The 22,737-nt window shown below is 43.2% G+C and overlaps 1 protein-coding gene across 2 annotated transcripts in view; it reads left to right on the top strand.

Moving 5' to 3' along the window:
• GALNT18 (polypeptide N-acetylgalactosaminyltransferase 18) overlaps window positions 1-22,737 on the top strand; it is a 340,291-nt gene that overhangs the window by 238,756 nt on the left and 78,798 nt on the right. For both annotated transcript variants that reach the window (XM_087855271.1, XM_045796495.2), the window contains 3 exons: window positions 2,660-2,843; window positions 4,355-4,552; window positions 8,880-8,994. In XM_087855271.1, coding sequence (XP_087711397.1) covers window positions 2,660-2,843; window positions 4,355-4,552; window positions 8,880-8,994 — 497 coding nt within the window. The remainder of the gene's footprint in view (window positions 1-2,659; window positions 2,844-4,354; window positions 4,553-8,879; window positions 8,995-22,737) is intronic.

Here is a 22,737-nt window from a genome sequence, read left to right as displayed (position 1 = left end):
TCAAAAGCAGGCCAAATTAATATGACCTGCATCTATATGAATAGGGGCATAGATTGTAGAATAAGGGAGGTGATTCATTCATTCTATTCTGTATAGCCCAATTCACTACATAAGTATTAGGCCAGTTTCTAGGTGCATAATTTAAAAGTGTTAAAGAAAAACTAACATATTTCGAGGGAAGTTCAGCATGATAAAAGGACCCGAACTCACAGATGTGAGGAAATATACAGAGGAACCGAAGGCATTTGACCTAGAGAAATCCCAGCAAGGATTTAAGGGTGGTCTTTCACTCTAAATGATTGTCGCGTGGAAGAGGGAGTTGATCTGCCCCCTATGGCCCCCAAATGAATCTTGGACCAGTGAATGGAAGGTCAAAGAACCCTCTCATTTAGAACATCTAATAGTTGGAGTGGTCCAGTAAGGAATCAGGATAGACAGAGGGGATTCAAACCTTAGATGGGTAATCAGTTCAAATCAAATGTTAAAATCCTGTCCAACTAATTCTGAGGTCTTGGGATTCGTAGGGATTTGCCCAAGGTCACAGAGCAAGTTGGTAGCTGTCTAGGACCTGAATTTCCTGCCTCCCTTTCAGCATTCCTGGGTGTCCAGTTCCCTCACTAACATGATGATAATTCAAGCAGAGATGCCTAGGGACCGTACCCTACCCATCTATCCAGACCGATTAGTTTGGCCAGCATCGTGTGTAAAAAGGTTTGAAATCAACGTCTGCGGGAGGGTGGACCAGTTCTGGCAGTAGCCACCATGCCCCACCATCTTCCCCGGGCACGAGGTCCCTGCACCTGTTCATATCTCCTGCTTGGCTGCCATGGCCTCGCTGCTCGCAGACTTCCAGCCTAGAGACAGGGCAGAGCAGGAGGAGGTCTTGAACCAGAGCACATGAAGAAGACTTTGCAGCTCCTTCTCTTACCCCTCCCAACGTGATGGAATCTGACGAAGACGGGAAAGGAGCATTCTTTTTCTGAGCATCTACAATGTGCTGTGCATTTTTCACCCGTGTTAATCCCATTTAATCCTCATAACAACAATATTAGTTTCCTAGAGCTGCCATAACAAAGCACCACAAATTGGGTGGCTTAGAACAATAGAAATGTATTGTCTCACCGTTCTGGAGTCCAAAATCGTGTCCAATCAAGCAGGGCCCTGCCCCGTCTGAAGGTGGTAGAGAGGGATCTGTTCCAGGCCTCCTAGCTTCTGATACTCTCAGATCTTCCTTGGCTTAGAGGTGGTCATCTTCTCTTTCTGTTTCCCTACTTGTCTTCCTTCTTTGCATCTGTGTCTGTGTCCGAAGTTGCTCCTTTTTTTAAGAATACCTTTCATATTGGATTAGGACCAAAGGATCTTAACTCGGTTAAATCTGCAAAGACCCTATTTCCAAATAAGGTCATCTTCTAAGATACTAGGGGTTAGACGTCAACATATCTTTTTGCAGGGACACAATTCAACCCCTAACAGGCCACCCTGTGGTTCCCCAAAATTGATGTCCTTACCACATGTAAAATACATTCACCACATCCAGACACCCACACAGACATCAAAAACTAGTTAACAGGCCCAGGACTATAACACTAATACATGGAAAGCAGCCTTAAAATGCAGAATTGCTGATTCCAAACACCATCCTCTTTCTCCTACACAGGGCTGCTGCGCACTGTGTGCCAGGCACTGTGCCTGCTACCTCGTGCCCTTTTCTTGCAGTAGGATGCTGATCTGGCGGGGTCCCAAACTGGGCATCAAGGGACACGGAGCTCCTACCGTCCTCTGTTAGGGACGAGGCTCGGTCCAAGTGGGACTGTCCCAGGGCCTGGGCATGGATGCGCTGAGAAGGTGGGAGGAGGGCACCCAAAGGGGCAGTCCTGGAGAACACAGGCAAAGGGTAGAAACTGAGTCCTGGGGAGGTGCAGTGGCTGCAGGTAGGAGAATGCAGCCCACTCAGGTCATTTTGGGGGAAGGGGTGTCAGAGGCTGCTGCCTGCACTGCCGTGGAAGACCCAGTGAATGTGGCTGCCATGCTGTCACTAGCTGAGAGGCAAGGGGACCACAGGAGCCATTTACATTTACGAAGAAGCAGGGGAATCCAACGCTTAGCCAGGCAACAGCAGGCAACACACCAATACCAACTGTTCACATGGCATAATGCCTGGTCATCCCCTTCCTGGAAAGATGGAGATCCAGGTAGGACTGAGTCCCGGGCTGTAATCTTCGCAGATGGAAGCTTTCTTTGGGCATTAGAGGAGCTCCAGTGGCGGGCACTGGGGAAGAAAGAGGGCACTGAGCTGATGAGAAGAATACGGCTTTTCAAGTCATTAGACCCGGCTTGAAACCAGCCCGTGCCACTCCCAAGCTGCATGGCATTGGACAAATTGAAAAACCCTTCTGAGCCCCATTTTCCCGTGGGCTGGTTGTGAGGATTAAATAGACAGGATGTGGGAAGCATGTGGCCCTGTGCGCGTTGCTGAGCTCAATACAAACCATTTCCCCTCAGAGCTGAGTGGCGCTGGCCATCCTAGGGATCATTAAGGAGACCTGGGGAGGGAAATGGACTCTCCAGCCTCTCTTTGGGGGAGTCAGTCACCTAAGAGGGTGAATGTCTTAATCACACCTTCTCCCAATATGCTAACGATGCATTTCCTCCCTCCCAGAGGAACTGAAGGAGAAGCTGACAGAGTATGTGGACAAGGTGAACGGCCAGAAGCCGGGCTTCATCAAAGTCGTGCGCCACAGCAAGCAGGAAGGCCTCATCCGCTCCCGAGTCAGCGGCTGGAGGGTGGCCACCGCCCCCGTAGTGGCCCTCTTTGATGCCCATGTGGAGTTTAATGTGGGCTGGTGAGTGCCCATCAGGAGAGGAAGATGAGTTCCAGTGTGGTCTGGGGCTGTGGCTCAAAGGCGTGCAAAGCGTGCGGGGATCTCAGTCATAGTAGGGAAGGAGAGAATTCTGGGAACAGCTGAGATCTGTTTGTGTGAGTCATGCAGGCAACAGGGCTGGCCCTTCAAGGCGAGGGAGAGTCGGGGGTCAACAGATCAATGCACAGTGTCTAAAGGGTATGGTGACATCAGGGGTGATCCCAGCTAGCGTCTTCCTCTAGGAGACGGGTTCCGGGAGAAGGTAAATGCTATGGGCAATGCTGAGAGTGCCGGCCCGGCTAAGGGCAGGGCTGCAGCTGCCCAGCAAGGGACAGCCAGGCCAGACTGGAGGCAGAAGCCCAACCACACAGAGGCCAGAGGGCGAGAAGGTAGCTTGATGTTATCACAGGTGAGACCCCCCCCAAAATGCCAGGCCAGATGTAGCATCGAATCTCAGGTTTTCCCAGCTGCTGAAACTGGGTCTTACAAAATCTTCCTTTCTCCGGTCAGGGCTGCTCGGCTGCCACGTGGGGCAAGAGGAAAGGTATATGGCCTCGGTGGCTGCAGCCAAGCAGGGACGGGGCGCCTGACACTGACATCCCTGCAGGGCCGGAGGGTGTGCCGTGGCCACTGTGACTTTGCAGAGAGCCAGGGTGAGGGGGGCCCTTTAGTAGGAAGGAGCAGCCGGGCATGCACACCACACGGCTAGATTTGGGCAAACTTCTACATAACAGGCTCAAATTAAGGCTGCAATGAAGCCGTTTTTTATAGTTGAAGTCCCTGCTTGCCATTTGTGACTATTTAAAAAGCATTTTCATTGGATTTATGGCCAGAAGAGGAGAGGGACACTTACTATTTCAAGCTGATTTGAATAAACAATTATGCAACAAATGCATTATTAATAAGAAGCTCATCATTCCTGTCTACAAACACTTCACTTGCCTGGTGCTCACGGGGGCCTCCCGGCTGCTAGGAAGCCCTGCTCCCCGCCTCTCGTCGCACAGTGGCGAATGCGTGCGACGGGGTGGCTCATCTGGAGGACTGAGGCGGCACTGAGGAATTGGTGGAAACAAGTTTGTTCTCACCTCCGTGCCTCTGCCGTCCTCATCTGCCTTTGCCTCCTGGTTGTTACACTGAATTTCAGCAAAATCAAAGCCCAAGTTGATAGCTTCCTATAGAACCTCAGATCTCATCCTTTCTTCTTTCTTAGGTCTTGATTTTTTTTTTCTTTCTGGTGGAAAAAGGGAAAGCAAACAGACACAGGATCTAAGGCACTAAGGATCTCTCAGCTCAGCCCAGGACATGATGCAGGTGTGGGGGGTGGGGAGTGGACATTAAACAGGGGCTCCTTCCCAGGACGCAGAGCAACCCTCTGGGGCAGATAGCCAGGTGGTTTTTGCCTTTTTCTTCAGGGGAAGGAGCTTTAGGGGTCTCCAGTCTAGTATTTACCCTCCTTGGAAGCAGTTACCCTTGTCTCCCTCCCTCTTGCTCAGGGCTGAACCTGTGCTCACCCGCATAAAGGAGAACCGGAAGCGGATCATCTCACCATCCTTCGACAACATCAAATATGACAACTTTGAGATAGAAGAGTACCCACTGGCCGCCCAGGGCTTCGACTGGGAGCTGTGGTGCCGCTACCTAAACCCCCCCAAGGCCTGGTGGAAGCTGGAGAACTCCACCGCCCCGATCAGGTAAAGCCTCCTTACCTGTGGGTCTCTCCTCCTTGTCTGCCAAGCAAGGGTTCCCCTTCCAGTCCCCTTACTCCCCAAACTGCAGCCCCATCGTGGGATGACGGGGTGGGGGTTGGAAAGGAATTACAAATGACCTTCAGTCACCACTTACAGGCCCTGATGGTCCCTTTCAATAGAACCATGGCACCCAGAATCCATTCAGAGGCTCAAGCGTACTCATTTCAACACATCGCCATGGGACACCTGCTGGGGGCCAACTGCTGTGCTGGGTGCTGGGGGTCCAGAGTGATTAAGACTCAGTTCCTGCCCCCAAAAGCCTGCAGTCTTGTGACAACAGACAAAATAATTTGAATAACAAATGATTGCTGGAGGAAACTGCATGGAAAGTGGGGAGAATCTTTTTCAGAGACTAGGATTTGCACTTGTTTTTAAGTGCATGTAGATTGCAAGGTTGGGGCAGGAGCACTCATAGCTGGAGAGACAGAGTGAGTTCATGGACACAGAGGAAATCTAAAGGCACCTTCGCGAGGAGGAGCATGAGGAGACGAGGCCAGACCGCACAGCAACTGGTATGCCTTGCTGCTATTTGAGTTTATCCTGTAGGATTCGGTTAAAAGTGGCTTCAAACTTCATTTCAAGGATCCCAAGCTCTTCCTGCCCTCACTGCTGCCTTCATAGACACCCAGATGACTTCCTTATGCAGCCTCTGTTCTCTGGGTCAGGACTGCCGAAACAGCCACCCCACCAGCCCTTATTTCTGTCTGGTTAATCGCAGATCAGGTGCCTTTATGCTCTCTGCAAAGTCCTGCCCATTAAACACACAGATGGCACCAGAGGTGGCCTAGGGGACAATTCTTGGAATGAAAGAGGAGATTAGAAACTGATGTTGCTTTATATTACATGAGGGAGAAAGCTTATGAAAAATCTAATTGAAAGTGGGAGATTATTATCTAAGATCACATCTTTCCTTGCCAGAAGAAAAAACTATATTCATATTTAAAACAGACGGAAGAGAACCATCTAGCTTTCTCGCGGTTATCTCTGTTACCCACCTGTTAGCCCCTGCCACAATTTTGTGTTGTTAAATATTTGTTCAGAGGTCGCTGTGTGCAAGTGCCTTTTACACACACGGTCTCATTTGCTCCTCATTATAACCTTGTGACAGCTCATTGTGTCATCCCTGTTTTACGAGATGAGGAAAACCCACAAGATAGAAGAACGAGAGTGGCCCTGCCAAAGACTGTGGGGCAGTGGAGCCAGGATCCAAACGTAGGTCAGCTAGATTCCACATCTAGTTGTCATCCTGTGGACGCCCACTGTTGAGCTCAGAACTGGCATGGCTGAATTCTGCCCCTCGCCATGCTGAATGATCCTGGAAGGAAGTATGCCATCATGCAAGGAGCATTCTTGCAGAAGACTGCACCGATATTAGCTGCTTTGTTCTGCTCATCTTGAAATGTGTTGACCTATTGCAGTAAACCTGCATTCTAGGTCCTCAGCAGAGAATATCATCTCAGCCTCAAATTTTTCATCACCTAATTTTTATCAAAAACTTGGCCAAGAGAAATTATATTCACAGAAGTTTTTTGGGACAAACATTATTGGTTTTATCCCAGATGAAGACAACCCCAGAGAAAGCTGTGGGTTATACAAATATGCCTTGCCCACTTTGGCTCCTGTTTCCTTGGAGCTGTACGTCTGTGGTGTCCGCATGATATAAGCTATAAGAAGAGCCCAGACATACCTTCTGTTGCATTCTGAAGTGACGTGTTTGAGAGGGTTGTTCACCATGTCCCAAAGTGACCTCTAAGAAGACTGACATGAGAAATTTCTTCAAACTGACTGCTAGTCAAAGACAATCTTGTTAGCACCAAGGAATAAGTATGATGTTTTCACATGGGAACTATAAATCTTATTTCTAAGACACGTTTGTTCATTTTCACCTTGGCTACCAGGAAGCTTAGCATCAATTTTGTGGGTCTCCTTTAAGAACTGTGAAGGAGGCCCTAATGCTGCATTTAACTGGCCCCCAATTTGTTGTGAATTTTGGTCTTTTCAGACATCTATGTATTTTGTTTTTCAAGGTATTGTACATTTTTTGTAAGCTATCTCTAATCTTTTTGGGAATGAGGTAAGGTATAAACTAATAACACTTACAGGCTGAGTGGCTCCACTTCATACCCTTGCTGGTTAATACGTCATAGACTATCTGAAGTGGCCTATGCTCCTTGCACAGTAACTGTTCTAGATTCCACCGTCTCCCTGAGTGGGTTTGGCCAAACGGGGAAGGCCCCTTCCTGCGTGTCTTGGAGCACCATGTTGAAATACTCAACATTTCAGGAATGTCAAGGAAGAGGTTGAGACTTTGCTCTGCCCACTCCGCCGGGCTGAGGTTTTTAAATCACCACGCGTTTAAAGAGGGGAGTCTCTGGGCTTCTTCAACGTGTAGGTGCATCTTTTCAAACAATTTTTCAAGTAACCAGTATGCCCCTGAGGTTTTTAAGGTTTTACATTATTTAATTTAATCCCTGTGAGGTTATAGTTGATTCTGTTTCCTAGATATGGAATCAGAGGCTCCAAGAGGCTAGGGAGCTTTTCTCGGTGACACACAGCCAAGCTGTGGGGATTTTACTCCTAGCATGCACCTCCAAGGACAGGGTCAAGCATCCTCCACTAGAGCAGGAGCTCAGCCTCCTTTAGGAGTAGTGGATTGAAGTAGATTGACTGCCCTGGCTGCCTGCGGTCTATGGAATGTGAGCCCATCCAGAATAAAATGCTGTGATTTGAAAGGAGGAGGGGCAGGGACCCCCAGATTGCTCAGGCTCAATGCACTGGCATTGTCCAAAGCAATGGCCTGCAAAAGAGCTGTTTCTCGACCCTGATGAGCTTCCAATTTCAAAGATGAGTCCATTTGCATATGACTGACAGTTTTCTCATAGCTGAGGATTCATCATTTCTCTTTTTCTTTCTCTTCCCCTCCAAATCCTTCAGCCACCAGCTGCTAAGATGCTATACAAGGGCTAGAAATGGTAACTGTGCAGTGGAACAATTCAGAGTCATCTGTGTAAGTTCATGCTCTCAGCAGAGAAGCAGCCCACAGGCACTCATGCTGATTCTCCTAATACAAATCACTCCTAGTGAAGGTCTGGGCTTCACCAGGCACCGGCCCACAGCCAGTGAGCCCTGCGCTCACACCCTCACTCAGGAAAGGCCCTCCAGCTCCTGCACTGGCTGACTGTTGATGTGTTGCTCGGGCCTGCGACCCAGGCCATCCACTAAGCCCTACCCGCTGGCTATCTCCCCCTAGGGTCCCACAGGCACCTCCAGATTGGTTTTCCCGGAGGGAATGCTACTTCCTTCTGAACCCAGCTTTTTCTCTATAGCCCACGTGGATGGGTGGTCCCCACCCCACCGTCACCCAATCCACAAAGCCAGCTGGCATCCACATCCCTCCCTGTCTCTTACCTGTTCATCTGTCTCTAAGTGCTGTAGATTTACATTAAAATATGCCTTTAAACAATCCCTCTCTCGTCCCTGATTCTCTGGTCACGGACCTCATAGTTTCTCCCTAGACGTGGCAACAGGCTTCCCAGCTGGATTCCTCTTTCCACCCAGCCTCTTCCAGTCAGTCAGCCCACAGCTGCCTGAGATTCTTTTAAAAGCACAGATCTGTTTGTTCTCTCTATTTAAGAGTCTGGTTTTTTGTTTCTCTTTTTTTCTTTGTTCATTTATTTTGTTTCTTCAATTCCATGTGTGAGTGAAATCATACGGTATCTGTCTTTCTCTGACTGACTTATTTCTGCTCATACCAAAGTCTGCTTTAAATTCCTCACTGACACTCCTTTACCTCCAGAAAAAATCCAGATCATTTACCATGCTCTCCAAAGCCCCAGCTAATCTTTCTGATGTGCAGAACCCAAGCTGCAGAAGGAGGGGGAAGTTAGCTCAGGGACCCAGGTAGAAACAGAGACTGGCTGTTTCGGAGCTCAGGAGTCAGGGCAGCTAGAGATGGAGACACTCAGGCCAGGCTGGCGGGCTGAGCACGACTCGCCTGGGCTGTCACCCATTTCAGCACCACCTGGAATGACGACGGGCCCCAGGACAGGAGTTCTGTGCCACCGCCTTGAAGGAACAGCTTCCCTGGAGCAGCTGGTGAAGGGGGGCCTGGGAGGGCCACTCAGAGAACGAGGCCACACCGGCTCTGGGGGCAAAGGAAGGACGAGGAACAGACCCTCCTGTAGGAGGCGCCACTGCTCCTACTCCTCTGGCCGTTCCCAGGGAGCAGCCCCCCTGCTAACTGCTGGCCCATCTCCCCACACCCCTGCAGGAGCCCCGCACTCATCGGCTGCTTTATTGTGGACCGGCAGTACTTCCAGGAGATCGGCCTACTGGACGAAGGCATGGAGGTCTATGGAGGCGAGAATGTCGAGCTGGGGATCAGGGTAAGCAAGGGTTCCCACCCAGAGGGCTTGGCTCAGCTCCCGGAAAGGTAAATGAGTCTAGGGGGTGGAGAAATGGGGCTCAAGGGTGAGGGTCACAGATGGATTCTGAATGTCCAGTCCCTATCCTTGCTCCATGTGTGTGATCAGCGCTTCTTGGGGGACAGGATAGAGACAGCGGAGCGCACCTACAGAATCTTGGGGAAGAAAAGGACTTGAGAAACTGCTTTGGCTAGGGCTGGGGACATGGGAGAGTCAAGCTCCCTACTACGGGAACAACCTCTTTGTTAAAACCAAACATAGGCTCCTCAGGGCTGAGCAAAGGTGTGCTCCAGGAGGAGACCTGCAGGCACCGAGGGGTGGCTGGACCAGAGTGACCCTCAAAGTCACTTCTCTGAGCTCAGAGTCACCTCCCCTTGGGATATCTCACTCTGATATTCTCTGCCTCTCCACAGCAGCCCAGAGAACTTTTCTAAAGACTTTGTCAAGAGAGGGCTACAGGGGGCACCTGGGTGGCTCAGTTGATTAAGCGCTTGCCTTTGGCTTGGGTCATGATCCCCGGGTCCTGGGATCGAGTCCCGCATCCGGCTCCCTCCTCAGCGGGGAGTCTGCTTCTCCCTCTCCCTCTGCCTCTGCCCCTCCCCCCTGCTCATGTTCTCTCTCTCTCAAATAAATAAATAAAATCTTTAAAAAGGGGGGGCTACATGAAATAAACTCATGGGGTATAAAGAGTAAAACACAGCCAGGCTCACTCCATTCTGTTTTCTGAGCGCACCATGTACTGGTCAGGCACTCAGGTCTGTTCATACCTCGTGCCATTCTTCAGAGGTAGCCACCATCCTGCCCCAAGGTGGGGGGCCTTTTGCAGCTATCAGCACATGGGCAGATCCACAGTGAGCATCATTTAATTTCTCATCCCACAGGAACATTTTCTAGGCTTTGACTCTTTCTCCTGGGCCCATGAAAAGATAACTCCAAAAGTCTGAGGGATGCATGAGGTCCCCTGGTGGTCGGCAGGAATGTGATAATGGATACAATGAAGGACCTCATCCTAGAGGGAAGCCCATCCCTCTGCCCAGGTTGTGGTCCTATCCTCACAGAAACCCCAACATTCCACCTGTGGCTTGTCTCCACAGTGGTCCCCATTGTCCTGTCCATGGCGGTCTTAATTTAAGCAGCCTGACATATCCCTGTGTGACAGCCCTTGGAGAGGACCTTGAACCTGCTGGTGTTTGTGTCAATCCAAGGTATCCCTCCTCACTGCCAGCGCTCCACGCAGACCACCCCAACGTCTGGCTGCTTCCGACCAATGACCCCACTCTTGTCCCTTTGTCTTCAGTGTCTGTCTCTCCGGTTCCCATGCAAGGACTCCAGCTTGGATCCACTCTCCTCTTACCCCTAACTTCCTTAGACCTCCCAGCCCACTGGCAGTCAGCTGAGCCTGGACAGACCCCGCCCTGCTCCGAAGGGAGATGGGGCACCTCCACGGAGCCTCTCACGACATCTGCAATGGCCCGACCGGCACTATATGACCTACATTTATCGCCCAGACTTAATCCTAAGGCCCTGAAGACTGGCAGCGGGAGCAGCTTGTTGGAAGCTAAGCTTAGAAAACACGTTTAGACATCCATATTCACTGAAACCCAGAGAAATTGCTTTGAAGGCCATCAGAATGTGTGGGCTTCATGGGGAGCTAATGGATTCACAGAGGACAGCACCTGCATTGTCAGCCTGGCCTCTCTAGCTCTCCCTACATCACTCATTCCTTCGCCGTCTCGTTTCAGCACCACTCCTGGATAAATAGTCACCCCCAAACATACTATTTTTCACTAGGGGCTGCTGCCAGGAATGGGCAGAGCACGTGGGGCCCCCCTCCCGTATGCATGCTCTCCGGGTAAAGATGCTCGGGGACCAAGAGGAGCTGGACGCAGGAGCTCTGCTTCTCACAAGTACGTGAGGCAGTCACGGGGTGGTGGGAGATCTCCGGCTTCTCCTTGCCCCGATTAGAAAGCTGCTCTGGAGTGTGGGCCTGAGTGAGGCTTTCAAATACATGGTAAAAATCTTTGGATTTTGTGTTCAGGGTGTAAAATATAGTATAAAACGTTGCCTGGCATTTCTTTTTCTCCATCTCCTCCCTCCCACTTGACAGAGATGACGCGTCGTGCTAGCTGAAGGAAAGGTGGTTTTCCAGGCAGGGACCCAACAGCCCGTTGGCTGGCGGAGCTGCAAACCGAAGGAGGAGCTACTTCATTTGAATTCCAGGTTCCCCTTTAAGGCATACAGAACCACTCACCATCCCCAGAATAGGTTTTCACATTTTGTGTGGGTAGGAGTGTTGTCCTTTCGTGTTTTATGAGTCCACAGCTCAGTGCCTCCCCTTCCTTATCTAGGATCCCCCTGCAATGCCTCCACAGGATTGTTTGTAAAAAGGACAGACTTCGCTTTTCTCACCTCTTTGAGTCCGAGGCAACTTATTCTGAGTCCTTACCCATGTGGAACACAGAAAGAGTTGTTGGCACAATTATTCCCTACCTGCTCTGGCTGCTAACGATGCCATCCGTCTACATCCCTAAAAAGTAATTATTACTAGAACACCCCTCTTATACAGATGAGAGAATTGTGTGATTAAGAGTTTATATTTGTATACAACTTAGAAGAGGTAGAGAAAACATTCAACCCCAGATCTTTATAACGTGAAAGCCTAAATAAATATACCACAGTGATCTAAGGAGAAAAGAACTATGAGCATCCCCCCAAAAGTATTACGCTCTCCATACAGTAATTTCCTTCTATTCTATTCACAATCATATTTACTGAGTCCCCATTTAAAGCCTTATTCTTATTTTGTGCTCCTTTCTAATAAGCCTTTTTTTTCCCCCTGATTTCTAATTCCACAACTCGGTGGGAAAAAGAAGGGAGTTGCTACGGGCAAGCAGACTGAAAAGAGCGCCGATATAAGAGCTGACATTGAATAGGGAACAGAAAGATTGTATAGATGATGGCTATAAAAATGGTAGAATATATAAGAGAGCATTCAAGAGGCGGTAAGATATCAAGAAATTGTTAAAGACAATAAATAAATTGAATTGACTCCCCTCAAAAATATGTTGAAGTTCTAACCCTCTGTACCTGTGAATATGATCTCATTTGGAAATAGGGTCTTTGCCCACGTAATCAGGTTAAGCTGCTGTCACACTGGGTTACAGTGGCCCTGATCCAATATGACTGGTGTTTTTAGAAGGGAAATTTGGACGCAGACAGGCACAGAGGGAAGATGGAGGCAGAGATTGGAGTAATGCCAAGGAATGCCTGGGGCCACCAGAGGCTGGAAGAGGCAAGGAGGGATCCTGCCTTAAGGCTTTGGAAAGAGCATGGCCCTGGGAACACCTGATTTCAGACTTCTCGCCTCCAGAACTGTGAGAGGATAAATCTGCGGTTTTAGGAGAGCCTGCTTGTGCTTTGTTGTAACAACCCAAGGAAATTGTTACTGAGACCAAAACATGAGTGAAAATGGGAACCTAGAGAAAGCCTGAGTCTATTTGAAGAACCTGGTGACTTTAGGCTATGATTTCTTAATGTCATAGAGCACAGAGGACGGGATCCAAAGCCTCAGGGTTACCCAAAATGAAGAGTCTAATATAATAACCCCTGGCTCCCCATCATACCTCCCATAAAACTGGCACTCCAAAGCCCAAATATCTCAGTGATGAGCTGGAAACCTCACCCCCAGTGTTAGGGTAAAAATTGCCTGCCTCAATTTTATGGTGAGAAGAGAGGGAAAATTCTCCTCTGTGATCCCTCCTCTGGATTTATAATATAAAATCAAAATACTTCATGGTCCAGAAAATCTCAAGAGTAGAATTTAACTTAAAGTTGTTGGAAGTTCTTAGGCATCTATGAAAATGTATACAAACCCATCCGGGGAAAGACCCCTTTAACCCAAGCTATAAAACTTCCCACAACCGGAGTTTCAAAGAATGTAAGTTCACCTTTTTAAAAAATCACAACACAAACAGGGGAAAAAGAAAGTACCAAGAGCAAAAGTATTGGACAGCCAAATTTGTTTTAGAAAATCTTCAAGTACTGATTCTATCAGACACAGGATGTGAAATAAGTTGTATACTAGCTTTAAATAAATAGGAGATTGGTGGGGTGTATGGGTGGCATAGTCGGTTAAGCGTCTGACTCTTGGATTTGGCTCAGGTCATGATCTCAGGATCATGAAATTGAGCCCCCTACCCAGCTCCAGGCTCAGCAGGGAGTCTCCTTGAGATTCTCTCCCTCTCCCTATGCCTCTGCCTCTGCATCTCTCTCTCTAAAGTAAATACATCTTTAAATAAATAAATAAGTAGGAGATTGGATATATAAATAAGAAGGAAGAGACTATTAAAAAGGCCAGTCATGAGAGAAATCATATGATAATTGTCTTTCTCTGCTTGACTTATTTCACTTAGCATTATCTCCTCCAGTGCCGTCCATGTTGCAGCAAATGTTGAGAACTCGTTCTTTCTGATAGCTGAGTAATATCCTATTGTATATATGGACCACAACTTCTTAATCCAGTCATCTGTTGAAGGGCATCTTGGCTCCTTCCACGATTTAGCTATTGTGGACAATGCTGCTATGAACATTGGGGTGCATATGGCCCTTCTCTTCACTACGTCTGTATCTTTGGGGTAAATATCCAGTAGTGCAATGGCTGGGTCATAGGGTAGCTCAATTTTTAACTTTTTAAGTGACCTCCACACTGTTTTCCAGAGTGGCTGTACCAACTTGCATTCCCACCAACAATGTAGGAGGGATCCCCTTTCTCCACATCCTCTCCAGCAATTGTTGTTTCTTGCCTTGTCAATTTTTGCCATTCTAACTGGCGTAAGGTGGTATCTTAGTGTGGTTTTGATTTGAATTTCCCTGATGGCTAATGATTTTGAACATTTTTTCATGTGTCTGTTAGCCATTTGTATGTCTTCATTGGAAAAGTGTCTGTTCATATCTTCTGCCCATTTTATGATAAAGAAAGGGGGGTAATCAGAAGGGGGAATGAAGCATGAGAGACTATGGACTCTGAGAAACAAACTGAGGGCTTCAGAGGGGAGGGGGGTGGGGGAATGGGATAGACTGGTGATGGGTAGTAAGGAGGCCACGTATTGCATGGTGCACTGGGTGTTATACGCAAGTAATGAATCATTGAACTTTACATCAAAAACCAGGGATGTACTGTATGGTGATTAACATAATATAATAAAAAAAACATTAAAAAATAAATAAATAAATAAAAAGGCCAGTCATGTTGGGATAAAAATAGACTTTCAAACATAATAAATACAAGAATGGGGACGCCTGAGTGGCTCATTCAACTGAACATCCAACTGACTCTTGGTTTTGGCTCAGGTCATGTGATGGAGTCATGTGATGGAGTCATGTGATGGAGTCTGTGATGGAGCCCCTGCTGGGCTCCACGCTCAGCGGGGAGTCTGCTTGAGATTCTTTCTCTCTCCCTTTCCATCTGCCCCCCTCCTGCTTGTGCTCTTTCTCTCTCTCTTTCTCTCTCTCTGAAATAAATAAATCTTTAAAAAATAATAAATACAAAAATGGAAATTAAAAGCTTAATGGATGGATTAAACATCTATATGGATATTGTTAAAGGAAAAAATAGTAAACTGGGAAATATGCCTAAAGAAATTATTCAAATTCAGCCCAGAAATACAAAGAAATATGAAAAAAACAGAGAGAGATTGAAAGACAGGTAGAATTGAGGGAAAGGGTCTAACATCTTAGAATTCCAAATGGAAATGGTAAAAAATGAGGAATAGGCAAAAGCAATATTTGAAGAGATAATGACTGAAAATGTACCCAAGCTGGTGAGAGATGCCAACCCTCAGACTCAGGAAGTCGATCTGTCCAAAGTAGGATAAATACAAATATTTTCACACTTAGACATGTTGCAGTGAATGCCAGAGACAAAGAGAAGATCTGATAGAAGTCAGAGAGAAAAGATAGATGACCGAAAAATTAATGATAGAATAACAGGTGACATTTCAGTGACTATGATGGAATCCAGAAGACCATGAGATAATAGCTTAAATATTCTGAGAGAAAATAATTGTGAGCTGATATATATGTATGTGTATATATATATATATACTCAATAAAAATATCTTTTAACTAGGGTAAAGGAAAGTCATTTTCTGAAACACAAAAACTGCAGGAGTTTGCCACTAACAGATCCTCACTAAAATAAATTATAAAGGATACCCTTCAAGTATAAGGAAAATGATCCCAGAAGGAAATCTGAAATAAGAGAAGAATACTTAGCTCAAAAACGTTGTCAGTTTATGAGTAAATCTAAAGAAATGTGGATGGTAAATAACACTATAGTAATGTCCTGTGGGATTATTGAAACTACAATGCATGATGATAATTGCAAATAAGTTGGGAGAGGGTGATTGTAATTAGAGTGTTCTAAACTGCCTATATGTTAACGAGGATGGAAAGGATACTGGTTGACTTTGAATCTTGATGAAATAAGCATATTAAAGTTTCTAGGGAAGCCATGAAAGTCATAGATAAAGAAAGTATAACTTCCAAAGTTGTAGAGGGGAAAATAAAATACGAAAGTTGTAAGAAAGGGAGAAATAGAAACAGAAAGGATGGTACAAAGAGAAAATATATGAAATGGTAGAAATGAATCCAAATACATGAGTAAATACAGTAAGTTACGTGGACTAAGTTAAAAGACAAACATTTTAAATTAGATTTTTTAAATTATCTGTAGGCTATTTATAAGAAACTTGTCTGAAATGTAATAATACAGAAAGGTTAAAATCTAAATGGATAGAAAAATTAATAACAGGCAAATGCCAATGAAAAGAAAGTTGCTTTACTTATATTAATATTAGAAAAAGTACCATTACAACATGTTTTAGTACGAATAGAGATTTCTACAATGTACAGTTGATCAGGAATATTTAACAATTACAAACTTTTATGCACCTAATTGCACAACCTTGATTTACATAAAGCAAAAGTTGACAGAATTATAAGGAGACACCAACAGCTCCACTGATATAGTGGAAGATTTTAATAAATTTCACCATGTGAATGATAGACCAGCACAATTAATAGTTTGAATCTAATGGGATATAGAGAGCACTGCATCTAACTACAAGATTCAACAAATTTCAAGGATTAACATTATATAGAGCCTGTTCTTTGACCACAATGGAATTCAATTAGAAACCCACAACTAAAAATTACAGACAAAAGCCATATTTTTGGAAATTATGAAACATTTCTAAATACTCATAGGTCAAAAAAGAAATTATACTGGAAATTTGAAAATATTTTGAACTGAATGATAATAAATATGCTATATATTACATTATGTGAAATTCAGCTAAAATAGCACTTGAGAAAAGTTGTAAATTAAAACAGTATGGTATTGGCATAAAATCACATGAGTCATTGGAACAGAATGGAGAGCCCAGAAATAAACCCACACATACACGGTCAATTAATTTACAACAAAAGAGTCAAGAATACACAACAGAGAAAGGACAGTGTCTTCAAAAAATGGTATTGGGAAGACTGGGAAGCTACATGGGAAAATGGGGCCATTTTCTTACACCATACACAAAAATTAATTCAAAATGAATTAAAGATTTGAATGTAAGACCTGAAGCCATAAAACCCATAGAAGAAAATGTAGACAGTAAGCTCCTTAACATAGGTCTTGGTGATGAATTTTTAATCTGACACCAAAAGCAAAAGCAAAAAGCAGAATAAACAAGAGGGAATATATCAAACTAGGAAGATCCTGCACGGGAAAGAAAACCCATCAATGAAATGAAAAGTCAACCTAGTTACTGAATGGGAGAAAATATTTGCAAATCGTATATCTGGTAATAGATTAACATCCAAAATATATAAAGAACCATATAACTTGATAGCAAAAGAGCAAAAAATCCTATTTAGAAATAGGCAGAAGATCTGAATAGACATTTTTCCAAGGCAGACATCCAGGTGCCCAACAGACACATGAAAAGATGCTCAACTTCACTCATCATCAGGGAAATGCAAATCAAAACCACAATGAGATATCACCTTACACCAGTCAGAATGGCTGTTATCAAAATGACAAGAAATGACAAGTATTGGCAAGGATGTGGAGAAAACAGAAACTTTGTGTACTGTTGATGGTAATATAAATTGGTGCAGCCACTAGAGAAAACATATGGAGGTTCCTCAAAAAATTAAAAGAAAAATACTGTATGATCCAGCAGTTCCATTTCTGGGAAAACAAAAACGCTAATTTAATAAGATATATGTGCCCCTATGTTCATTGCAGTATTATTTACAATAACCAAGATAGGGTAACAACCTAAGCATCCATCAGCGGGCAATGAATAAAGAAAATGTGGTAAAAATATTTATAATGGAATGTTATTCAGCCATTTAAAAAAAAACCATGAAATCTTGCCATTTACAACAACGTGGATGGACCTCAGAAGTATTATGCTAAGTGAAACGAATCAGAGAAAGACAAATACCATATGACCTCACTTATATGTGGGAAAGAGAAAGAAAGAGAAAGAAAGAAGAAAGAAAGAAAAGAAAGAAAGAAGAAAGAAAGAAAGAAAGAAAGAAAGAAAGAGAAAGAAAGAAAGAAAGAAAGAAAGAAAGAAAGAAAGAAAGAAAGAAAGAAAGAAAGAAAGAAAGTAGGAGGGAGGAAGGAAGGAAGGAAGAAAGAGAAAGAAAGAGAAAAAAACAAGCTCACAGATACAGAGAACAGATTGGTGGTTGCCAGAGGCAGGGGGAGGGGGTTGGGAAAAATGGGTGAAGGGGGTCAAAAGGTATGAACTTCCAGTTATAAAATAAATAAGTCATGGGAATATAAGGTACAGCATGGTGACCACAGTAAATGATACTCTTGCATATTTAAAAGTTGCTAAGAGTGTAAATCTTAAAAGTTCTCAACACAAGAAAAAATTTTTTGTAACTGTGTAAGGTGATGGATGTTAACTATACTTATTGTGGTGATAATTTCACAGTGTATACAAATATTAAATCATTATGTCATACACCTCAAAAATTATTAAATTAAATTAAAATATTTTGCAAAAAATAAGAGAAATTGTATAGTATCCCATTCTTAGAAAGAAGAGCTAAAAGTTAATGAGATAAATATATAAGTAGTTAGAAAAAATATCAGAATAAAAACTGAGGGGCGCCTGGGTGGCACAGCAGTTAAGCGTCTGCCTTCGGCTCAGGGCGTGATCCCGGTGATATGGGATCGAGTCCCACATCAGGCTCTTCCGCTATGAGCCTGCTTCTTCCTCTCCCACTCCCCAAGCTTGTGTTCCCTCTCTCGCTGGCTGTCTCTATCTCTGTCGAATAAATAAATAAAATCTTAAAAAAAAAAAAAGAATAAAAACTGAGATGAAAATAATAAAGGTATGAATATAAATTAATGAAATACATATATTTTATATGACTTATAATTCATTCTGATATATATAACTCATATCTGAGATATATAAAAGATATATATATATACACGTGTGTGTGTGTGTGTGTGTGTGTGTGTGTGTGTGTGTGTGTGTAGAAATGACTAATAAAGCCAGAGCTTGGTTCTTTGAAAATACTAATCAAATTCACAAACTTTTAGCAGGATTGAGAGAGAGAGAGGAGCCACAACCACAAATAAACAGTATTAGGAATGAAAAAGTAGACATGATTATAGCTGATACAGAGATTAAAAAGGGAAGAGTATATTATTAACAAGTTTATTCAAAAATTTGAAAACTTAGATAAAGAGAACAAATTTATAGAAAAATACAGCTTATGAAAACTGACAAAGGAAGAAATTAAAAATTGAAATTGTTCCATAACCATTAAAGAAGTTGAATCAGTAGTTTAATGTTCTCTCACAAGTAAAAAATTAGGATGATGTTTCACCATCAAGCATTGCTAAGCTTTCAAGGGACCGAAGTATTCCAAACTTATGCAAATTATTTGAACATAGAGTTCAGAATGGATACTAAATGACCAATAGCACAGTGGCTTGGACCTCTTCTAGGGCCAAATATCCAGGCAGATCCCTGGGTTTACTGCACAAATATATATATATATATATATATATATATATATATATATATATATATATATATATATATATATATATATATGAGAAAGAGTGGGGGGGAGTGGGAGGGGCAGAGGCAGAGGGAAAGAGAATCATAAACAGGCCCAGTGCGGAGGCCCATGCAGGGCTCAATCTCACGACTCTGAGATCATGACCTGAGCCAAAATCAAGAGTCAGACGCTTAACCAACTGAACCACCCAGGTGCCCCCAGCACAATTATTGATGATCTTAGTTATAGTCCTGAATCACACAAAAAAATCTAAATTATAGACTGTGTACTCTGTTCAATAAAACAAAAGGAGCATATACATATTTTAAAATTTCTTTGGAAAATGTAAAACTTGTTAAATTTCTAATATTGAAAGAGACAACTCCTCAGTTATGTGGAATTGACATAGGAAACAGCTAGAAGCCTAATCTGTCTATTCTTTGAAATTAAATTCTTCAATATAAGTAACAGCTGTCTCCACCATAGAAGTAGGAAAGGGAGGGAAGAATGCTACTACCACTGTGCCAATGCCCTTCCTAGTGTCCACAGCAGGCAGTAGGAGGAAGGAGATCTCTCCTCTCCATCTTGGCCCTGGCCATAGATGACTCCACGGGATTCAGTTCTCTGGAATGTAGCTCAGAGAAGAGTCTTCCAGACAGGACTCTGTTGGACACCCGTTTGGACATATCTGCAAGTCACCAGCTCCTTGTCTGGATGTCCAAGCTTCATTCACTTGGGGTTTCTTCGTGGCATTTTGGAGTCTCTGTCTTGGAATGTTCACGACTGTCATTCTCTTTAAAATAGTGTCTGCTATCATAATGCCTCTTGAACAGCTGTTCATCCTCTAGGCTGACTGACCTTTTACCACTGCTCCAAAGGCTGAATCGTTGCCTTTATTCTGTCTTACCCAGATTACCCAAACCCTCATGACAGCCTTGCCTCTTTTAACTGCTCTTGCTTAGCCGCATCTTAAGGTCTAAGTGAGTACAGAATCTTGCCCTGTGAATGATTCTCCCTCTTCTCCCTATGTAACTGAGCAAAATCTAGGACAATAAGATGTCCAGCTGACTGGCTCCACTTGCTAGCCTTGGGATCACCAAGGAATCAGTCAAGCTCCTCCTTACCTGGGTATCCTTATTTAATAGCTCAATAAAGCAGAAATTTGCATTGGAGAGTTCTCGGTACCTCAGACAAGAGCCTTTATTCTATTTCTATGACATCTTTTTATTGTCATTGTCTACCAGTTTTCATGCTCTCTCTTAAATATTCTTTCTTAGCCAAGAAGAATCTGATATCTCTCTATACCCTAAGAAAATGCCAATGGCTAATCCATAGGGCATGTGGGTTGAAGGAAGCCAGGAACGTGATAGACACAGTAAGAATAGACTTCACAAACTGCATAGTCACCAGGTTTCAAAAATTCCCTAGTCCTTGGACTAGGTTCATCTGTAGCTTCTATAATCAACTAAGGAATGATGGCAGTGCCTTTCATATGTATTTTCAAAATTCTTTACCTATAATTATCCTATTTATTGTACACAGCAATCAAGTGCTATTGGCAAGCCAGATAATATTCTAGAAGTGTTATAAGATTAAAAATATTTATGTTGGTCAAAAAAGTAAATTCATCCTTATGCTTTATTATCTCATTACTATAATCATTATTTTAACAACAAAGATAGCAGGAAATTAATTTAAGTACTTTGTAAACTTTAAAGGGCTCTATACAAAACATGTAATTGTATTATACATGTAGATATATAGGTTACATAAATATACTACCATGCAGTTTATATTGTGCTTTATTTTTTTTAAACATGTTTTCATTTATATTATTATAGTCCTACTAAACTTTTTATTTGGATGACACTCAGGAATCTATGCTGTAAGCAAAGAAAATAGACTCAGGCTGACTTACAGAGAAAAGGAATTTATTGGAAGGTCATTGGATATCTCAAAGAGTTAATAAGTCTAGAGATGCAGATTCAGAAAACAAGCAGAAACCAAGAGAGAATAGACAGCAGAAACTATAGCCAAAGCCAACTGGTAAGAAATAGTATATTTAGGACTGACCCCACTGCCAAGCCTAGATGGTTCTGCTACTAAATACTGGGCACTATTGCTTGGGTCTTGGTGACATTCACCAAGATTCAAAGTCCTTACTGAGAGCATACAGTTGGCTGAACCTGGATTATATGCCCATGCTTTAGCATCAAGGAGACAGAGACATATCATATATGCCTCCTTTCAGCTTCCTTGGCTCAAGAATTGCATAAGATGTGGTGCCTTGTATGGCAAGGGCATTTAGAACCTTAGTTCAAAAGTCCTCTACAACAAGTCATCTAATATCCAGGGCATTGTGCTCCATGTCCAGATAGTTTATCAGAAATGGGATCTAAAACAAAAACAGACACACCTCTTTATTATGGACAATTTCAGACATATGCAAAAATAGAATGGTGTAATAAATTGCCTTGCGCCCATCACCCAGTTTCAACATTGTGAATGCACAGATAATTTTGGTTTTAATCTCTACCCTCACCCAATCCTCCCCCAACTTCAGTTATTTTTAAGCAAATCCCAGACATCATATCATCAAAAAATATTTCAATATGCGTCTAAAACAGATAAGATTTTTTAAAGAGTATAACCACAATACTATTTTCAATCCTAAAAGTGTTGAAAAGAATTCCCTAATACCATCAAGTATTATCGGTGTTCAAATTTCCCTAATTGTCTCATCCTTTTTTGTTTTGTTTTTCAATTTGTTTGCTTGACTCAAAATCCAATTGGTTAATACATCTTTCAAGTGTCTATTAATCTACTGAATTTCTCTCTCCATCTCTTTTTTTTTTTCCCTTGTAATTTATTTTTAAAGGGATCAGGTCATTTTTCCTATGGAGACTCCCATAGTCCATATTTTCCCAGCTGAGTTTTCCTGATGCCATTTAACATGTCCTTCTGTCCCGTATATTTCTTCTAAATTGGTAGTTGGGTCTGGAAATGTAGTTTCAATTTTATAGCAAGAATATTTCATAGGCAGCATTTGTATGCTTCCATCATGAGGTATATCATGTCTAGTTGTCTCCGCATTTGTGATGCTAGCACTCATTGCTGAATATTGCCTAGATCCAATAATTCATTAGGGGTTGCAAAATAATGGTATTTTATTTTTATTTTTTTTCTTCCTCATTTATTAACTGGAATAACACTTTTCTTTTTTATGTAAGTATTTTTTATTTGAGCACAGTTGACACATAAGGCTGCATTGGTCTCAGGTGTACCACGTAGTGATTCAACAAGTTTATACATTATGCTGTGTTCACCACAGCATAGCCACCATCTGTCCCAATACATCGCTATTACAATATCATTGACTATATTCCTTATGCTGTGCCTTTTATTCCTATTACTTATACAAAGAGACATTTACAATCATCCATTTTTTGGTTGCCTAGAAGTACAATAAAATTCATTTGGAAAAATGAGAATAAACAACTTTATAACAGCTTTCAAAATAATGAACTGATTCTCTACCATCTTCCAAAGGGGACCAATTTATCTTTTTAGTATTATAGTGAACTTACCGATTTAAATATATTGGATTTATTT

The sequence above is a fragment of the Ursus americanus genome, chromosome 24, assembly GCF_024610735.1.
Source record: "Ursus americanus isolate L20-20 chromosome 24, mUrsAme1.1.p, whole genome shotgun sequence".
Taxonomy (NCBI): Eukaryota; Metazoa; Chordata; class Mammalia; order Carnivora; family Ursidae; genus Ursus; species Ursus americanus.
Note: the sequence above shows the minus strand (reverse complement) of the source record. Positions and strands in the feature narration are given on the sequence as shown.